Source organism: Leptonychotes weddellii, chromosome 9, assembly GCF_054177405.1.
Source record: "Leptonychotes weddellii isolate Sample4059 chromosome 9, ASM5417740v2, whole genome shotgun sequence".
Lineage (NCBI taxonomy): Eukaryota > Metazoa > Chordata > Mammalia > Carnivora > Phocidae > Leptonychotes > Leptonychotes weddellii.
In genome coordinates this window covers 18693395-18700958 of record NC_138377.1, presented here as the reverse complement: position 1 = coordinate 18700958, position 7564 = coordinate 18693395, and the positions used below count along the sequence as shown (strand labels likewise).

The 7564-nt window shown below is 38.9% G+C and overlaps 1 protein-coding gene across 1 annotated transcript in view; it reads right to left on the bottom strand.

The window, feature by feature from the left end:
• Positions 1–7564, bottom strand: part of SEL1L (SEL1L adaptor subunit of SYVN1 ubiquitin ligase) — a 41123-nt gene that overhangs the window by 17048 nt on the left and 16511 nt on the right. Inside the window, exon 4 of the mRNA XM_081829743.1 lies at positions 626–866. Coding sequence (XP_081685869.1) covers positions 626–866 — 241 coding nt within the window. The remainder of the gene's footprint in view (positions 1–625; positions 867–7564) is intronic.

Genomic DNA, 7564 nt, shown 5'->3' with positions numbered 1-7564 from the left:
ACTGTTGAATCTCAGATCTGTACCTATGAAACAAATAATGCAATATATATTAAGAAAAATAAAAAGAAGATAGCAGGAGGGGAAGAATGAAGCAGGGGAAATCGGAGGGGTAGACGAACCAGGAGAGACGATGGACTCTGAAAAACAAACTGAGGGTTCTAGAGGGGAGGGGGGTGGGAGGATGGGTTAGCCTGGTGATGGGTACTGAGGAGGGCACGTTCTGCATTGAGCACTGGGTGTTATGCACAAACAATGAATCATGGAACACTACATCTAAAACTAATGATGTAATGTATGGGGATTAACATAACAATAAAAAAATTTTAAAAAAAGATATTATCTATTTTTCTTCTAAGTACTATTAATTAACCTCAGCATAATGTTGTTTTTATTGCCAAAAAACGTTTTACATTAATTAATTTAGCAGCCTGCCTGAGGGTTTGCAGAACAACCTGTGCACACCAACAGAAAATCATCTCTAAATAAAACACGAGTGTGATAAACTGGCCAAGTGATAGCCTGGAAGTGAGTATACTGCATGCTTCCTGCTCTTAAGTCCATTCTTTAAGACTATATCTATACCACTGACGGGGACCACTTCTGACCAAGGTGGGGAAAGGATGGCTAGAAAAAGGCCTTAAAAATGTTGTCTGAGACATAAAGCAATGTGGACATGCCTCCTACTGAGCAATACTTACTTTCACAAAAGCCCCACTTTTCATCTGCCTTGTAGTCATAGGTTGTAGCACACCACAATCTACCATCTTCCCTCCCATCTGATGTACATTCGTCATACTCCTTATCCAGGAACAGAAAAGGGAAGTGGCAGGGCTCCCCATGTGCTGTGCCTTCAATGGCGGTCAGAGCTGAAAAGAAAAGAAAAAACTAAACATGAATAGCACTTCTGGTATCCATGGATTTAATACTGTCAATTCTAATGATCAGAATTTGAAGACAAAAATACATGATTTGAAATGGGGAACATGAAAGAGTCAGCATCAATTTTCTTTAGGATGACTTAAGGATAGGTCAACTTAGTGAACGTGGCTGGCTTAGTGTACATGGCAGCTCTGTATCTAGCTTAGAATTTCTGAAGGTCTTAAGATCTGATAAAGCTTAGGGGCACCTGGGTGGCTCAGTCATTAAGCGTCTGCCTTCGGCTCAGGTCATGATCCCAGGGTCCTGGGATCGAACCCCGCATCGGGCTCCCTGCTCAGTGGGGAGCCTGCTTCTCCCTCTCCCACTCCCCCTGCTTGTGTTCCCTCTCTCGCTGTGTCTCTCTCTGTCAAATAAATAAAATCTTTAAAAAAAAAAAAAAAGATCTGATAAAGCTTAGAATGTTAGAAGTCTACCGTAAAACTCCTGGCTAACTAGTGTGCAAAAATAAGGCAAATGCAACCAGATCAATTCCACTGCTCAGCACAATTCCCCTTTTTTCTATCTGAATGTTATAGTCAGTTTCTTTAATAGTATAAAGCTATACAGGGAAAATGCTCCCCCAGGTAAAGTTCACCACTCACATACACTTCAGCATTTTATCAGAGCACATATGATATCTGCTGAGGTTCTTTCTTTACCATACTCTTGTCCCACTAGACCCTGAGCTTGTTAAAAGTAGAGGCCATATCTCTAATTTGTTCTTAAGCTCTTTCTATCTTCTAGGTGCTCGGAATTATGCCAGGTGCTGGAAACAAGGTGGAACAGAGGTCTCTGCTCTATACAACTTAGCACCTCTCCTGTCGGGAACTGAGGTTTACCACTGAACTTCACGGGCGTGTAGGAGTAGAGGGTGGATGAATTGCTTCAGGGTGGGGTGGCAGAAGTACTGTAGACAGAGGGAACCATGTGTGCTAAGAATCAAATGAAAGACAGCATAGCACTTTAGAAAAAAATACAAAAAGTTCAATACGTTAGAACATGCAGTGTGAGTGCCCACAAAGAAGCTAGACTATGAATGTCCTGATAAATCTGATTAAGGAGTTTGGACTTTATCCTGAGAACAACGGAAACTCACTTAAGAGTTTTAAACAGGAGTGATATGCTCATACTTACATTTTTATTAAGGGAGTGGACAACGGAATAGAGAAAAGGCTGGATGCAAGGCGACCAGTTTACAAGTTGTGACATTAGTCTAATTGAGAGGTAATGGTAGCCTGAAGAGGATAATGGAATGAAAGAAGTGGATGTACTCAAGTGATGCTAAGGAAGTACATATGGTACCACTTCCTGATCGACTAGATGTACAGATGATAGGGGAGTAGTCATGGAAGGTTCCCAGGTATTAAGGCTTCAGGAAGTGAGGGGATGGCTGTCCTTACTAGGAGAACACTAAAGGAGGAGTTGGTTACTGGGTAGGGATGAAACGGATCAGGGTAGAGACAAGTTAAGCTTTGATCCTGCTACATTCAAAGTGGTTTTAACAAACAAAACCAAAAACAAGATGTCTTAGACATCTTTTCAGCTGTGGTCAAAGAGGAAGTTCTCCAGTTCACAGACTGGAAGCCAAGAGTACACATAAGAATACCAAGTGAGAAGTACATGAGAAGACCAGAAGGCCACTGTTGAGCCCAGAACCATACACGGTTAAGTGTGAGTACATGTCAACTTCCACGGGTTGCTTTTACATGGAGAACGTAATCAGGCAGCAGAGCTTAGTGATGAAGAGTACAGATTCTGGAGACAGAATGCCTGATTCAAACCCTACCACTTACTAGCTGTACACTTTGAGCAAATTCCTTAATCTCTCCCCTTATCTGTAAAATTATCTACAGATAACTTCCTTATCTACAAATAGGGATAAGAGTCCTTGCTGCAGAGCGTTACTCACAAAGATGAACTGAAATAGTACACCTAAAGGACCCACCATGGTGTCTGCCACGTAAGGTAATAGGCCTTCAAGAGATGACACTGCGACTATCACAGGAGCTCCTGCTCTGAAAGCGCAGGAAATGGACGCTCCTTCCTGCCTGTGCAAAGAACTCATACTAATTTGAAAACTATTTTCAGTAAGTTATGAAAGGCAAAATTAATTTCAAACTGTTTGGCACCAGGTAAATGTCATTCACCATCCTGGTAATCACTGACCAGAAGAGGCATACTTTGATTTGTCTATGTTTATAAGAAACGATCTTTAGTACAAAAAAGCAAAGTCTCTTTAGCAACCACCTCAGAGGGGTCATTTTAACTACAGAGTCTGAAAAACGGCTCTCCTATGCACTGCTACTAGATTCAGGTTTGCTTGAGAAAAATAGTACCTGTAAAATAGCAGTTTGTAAATCTGAATTTCAAATTAAAATAGAATAGTTTAAAAGAATATTTGATTTTTTTTTTAAGATTTTATTTATTTATCAGAGAAAGACACAGCGAGAGAAGGAACACAAGCAGGGGAAGTGGGAGAGGGAGAAGCAGGCTTCCCACTGAGCAGGGAGCCCGATTCAATGCGGGGTTCGATCCCAGGACTGGGATCATGACCTGAGCTGAAGGGAGACGCTTAACGACTGAGCCATGCATGTGCCCCAATTTTTTTTTTTTTGATAATAGAAATTTTTGTCTTAAAAACAAATAGCTTGCCGTAAGAATCCTAGTTTGCGAAAACTTTCTAAGTGGTGCAAATATAAGGATTCTCTTTCATGTGATGGAACTATACAGCAGCAAAGAAGCTGGAAAGAATGCAAAGGTTTTTGGCAACAAAAGGTTTTAACCTACTACTGATTCAGCACTAACTTAAGTGGGAAGAACCCCCAGGGTGCCATGGTTCACCAATTTAGTGAGAGTGAATCTTGGTCTAAAGAATGTGTTTATTAGTAAGTAACTAGAAAGACAATTTGTATCTCTCAGGTATCTTCTCCAAGCAAAATCACAACAGGAAAATTACTACTGCCTTTTAAACTTGTTTTAAAGTCTTCTAAAAGTTACTGACTTTGACTTGCCAGTTCCAAGTCAATTATCTCAAGTAGATAGTCCTCACAATAGTGTTAATTTCAGTTTTCTTTTCATGGAGAAATTCTGCAAGAATTTCAAAGCTATCTTTTTTAAAAACTGCCACAAAAATAGCACCAGCTTTAAAAACCATGGTAATCACTGCTCTGGCACAATGAAGCTGACTGATCATGCAATTTAAGTTCATGATAGCCAGCAGTCAAACCTGACTCTAAAAATGAAAGGGGGAAAAATGTGTCATTAACTCAATTTTGCACCTTCCTGTAAAAACTCACAGTTTTAGATAAGGAATCATATTTTGACCCTGCAATAATGACACAATACCACAATCTATTTAAACCCTGACAGTAAGATTTTTATAACTTATGTTATATGAGAATTTGTAATAATTAACAGACTACTTTATATTTAAACTAGTAAAGAATTGCTCTTGCAAAGTTAGTAAGAATCATCCAAGAAAGCTAGAAAAAGTTAAAAAAAAAAAAAAAAAGGACAACCCAAACAACAACCCCAAACCTGAAGTTATTCAGTGCTGGCCAGATTATAGGTAAATGGGGACTTTCATACTGCTGGTAGGAGTATCAATTAGTACAACCTCTTAAAGAGGGACCCTTAGGAATACCTATTAGAATTTATACCGTCTATACTTTGGATCACATTTTTCCACTTCTAAGATATTTAACTTGTAGAAATGCTCCCATAAGAATACAGAGATATGTATAAGACTGTATTTGTGTATAAAGATATAAAACCAACAAGCACTCAAAGGTCTGTCAACAGGAGACTGGTTAAATCAGCTACAGTGCAGCCATTACACAGAAACCTGGTATAGACGAGAGCAGGGGATCAAAAGACTGGGTGTCAGGAAGCCTTGTATTTCAAGATCTGGCAGATTCCAGAAAGCCAACAGCTAAGTGATGAAAGCATCTTCAGAGTAGGAAAAAATATGTGAGAGGTCAGAAAGATGAGGAACAAGAACTGACCAGGTATTCAGCAAAGAGAATGTGACTGGAGCAGAGTGGATTTAGAGGTCTTGAGGGGACCAGAGCATCCTGACAGTTGGATGAGAGAATGGGAAGAGAGGAAGTGAAATTAGTGAATACAGACAACTCTTTCAAAGAGCGGTAATATTAAAGGAGTGTAGGGAAGTTGGGTGGTTGCTGGAGGGGGTTTTGGTTTTTAAAATATAAGCTATTATAGCATGTCTGATGCTATGGAAAGAATCCAAGAGAGAGGGAACAGCGTAAACGTTGCCATATGAACTGAATGAAATGTCCTGGGAATTGTGACACTATCTTTTCCTCATTTTCTAATGGTAAGGTCAAAAAACAAAACAAAACAGAACAAAACAAAACCCAAAAAGTCAACTTAATGATCCATAAAAACAAAGGCAAGGGACTAATTAGCTTTGCAAATTTCTCACCTTAGGAGCTTCTACACTGCCAATAAAGTCTGATATTGTACCTCTAAGTTTAGATGAGTGTTCTGTTAATAAGAAAACTACTTAATCACGCTGCTTGTTTGAAGCAATTTTGTACTTCTAAACATACAATGGTAAGTAACATTTTAGTTAAATGTATTTGTAGTAAATAGTTGAAATACAATCATTTAATGTTAAAAAGCTATCAACCTCACCAACTGTCATATAGCGTTCATCAATTTTAGTCAACACCAAGATAAAAACTCAACCAACCAACCATCAGCAAAAATCCCCAAAGTTTTAAGAACAAAACATAAGATGATTCAAAGTAAACTATACCTGAGATAAAGCAAATGGTATAGGCCAAATAAAGAGGTATTTATTGTGGAAATATGGGATAGCCATCTCTTTGGGAAGATACCAATGTTATATAATTTGCTACAAGAGATTACTTTCACTCAGTGCTGAGAATTATTAACTACAGTTGAGAAAATATGAGGGAAGGAAGGAGAAACAAGCAGATTAAATGCAGGGAGGCCTTGCTTTAAGGAATAAAACCTAATTTTCAGAAGAAGAGTGAAATGTAATATGGAGAATGATCAAACATTAAGATTAGAGTTTACAAGCTCACTTCCCTCTGTGAGAAATAACTAATCATTTTAAAGTAGAAACAGAAGCAAGCACTGGCCTATGTGCCCAGAAGAAAGTGACAAGCTTCATGACACTTACGTGACAGGCACTATCAGAAACCAGACACAGTGAAACTTGCTCAGGAAAACTGCTATTTAAGAAGAGTGAGCTTCTCTGAATAATGGCTTTAAAGACTGTTCTTAGAGTTTCAAATGCCCCTGGTGGGGTACTTTTCCACAAGGATGGTCTCCTAAAGGAGTTTTCTTGCACAAATAATTTCTTGTACAACCATACAAAATAAAAGAAACAACAACAAAATCTTTTCATTAAAGTCAGCACCTGTTATAGGGAATGGCCTGTTTCCTTAACCATTTATCTTCTGTTAAATCTCATCACTAAATTAAGGTTTGTTTATGCCCAGCCACCCCCACGCGAGTGACAGTGAGGTAGCAATGCCATCTTATTACTCAACCAACTTGCTTATTTCAGAACCCAATTTAAGCATGATTTAGTTAAGTTTAAACTCAGTTCCTTTTGTGCTACTCAAAATAGAGCAAGAGGCTCATTATTTGACTTAATTTTTCATGACTATCTGGATAATGTGTTTATTGTAGCAAAGACAATCCAAGCAATAGGAAAGTATACAAAATTAAAGAAAAATTACTGTCATCTTTAGCTACCACCACAAATTCCCTTTTTTCTCCTGAAGTAACGACTGTTAGTAAAAAAGTAGTTAATTTTTCTTCTCACTTGCAAATACATAGAAAAAAAAAAAAGGCTTTTCTTTCACAAAAGGGACCTGTGATGGTTAATTATGTCAACTTGGCTGGGACACAGTGCCCAGATATTTGGTCAAACATTATTCTGGATGTTTCTGTGAAGGTGTTTGGGGAGGATATTAGCATTTAAATCAATGGACTCTGAGTAAAGCAGATTACCCTCCATAATGTGGGCGGGGCTCATTCAATTAGTTGAAGGCCTAACAGAACGAAGACTGACCTCCCTTGACCAAGAAGTAATTCTGCCAGCAGACAGCCTTTGGTTCTCTTTCTCTGGAGAACCCTGACCAATACAAGGATCATACTAAGTGAATTATTTGCAGTGTGACATTTCACTTAACACTATCATTGTTCCAGGTGGCGGACTGCAGATTGGCTGTCAATTCTTAACCCTTTCCTCACCTTCTGTAGAGCTAGGGATGGTCAAGTGATCGTCTTGGTAGTTTTACTAGTGACTCCTGTGGGAGGCTTCTGCCCTTCTGATGCAGGTATCAGTTCTTCCTGAAAACCCAGGACCTGGAGGCACAGCCATCACCAGGTGTGACCAAATGGAACAAACATGAAGATGAAGCTAATTTACTAAGGAGACTGAATAGGAGAGAAAGGAGCTGGAGTCCTTGATGGCAAGAGTCCTGAACTATGGAACCAAAATAAACCTCTGCTTTTGCCACTATTTGATGGGTTTTGTTATCTGCAATAATAATGTCCCTTTTAAAACAACTATGAGTATTCTACGTAGGAAACACCACAATGTAATAATTTCCCCTCCTAATGGCCATTTCTTTTTTTTCTTAAT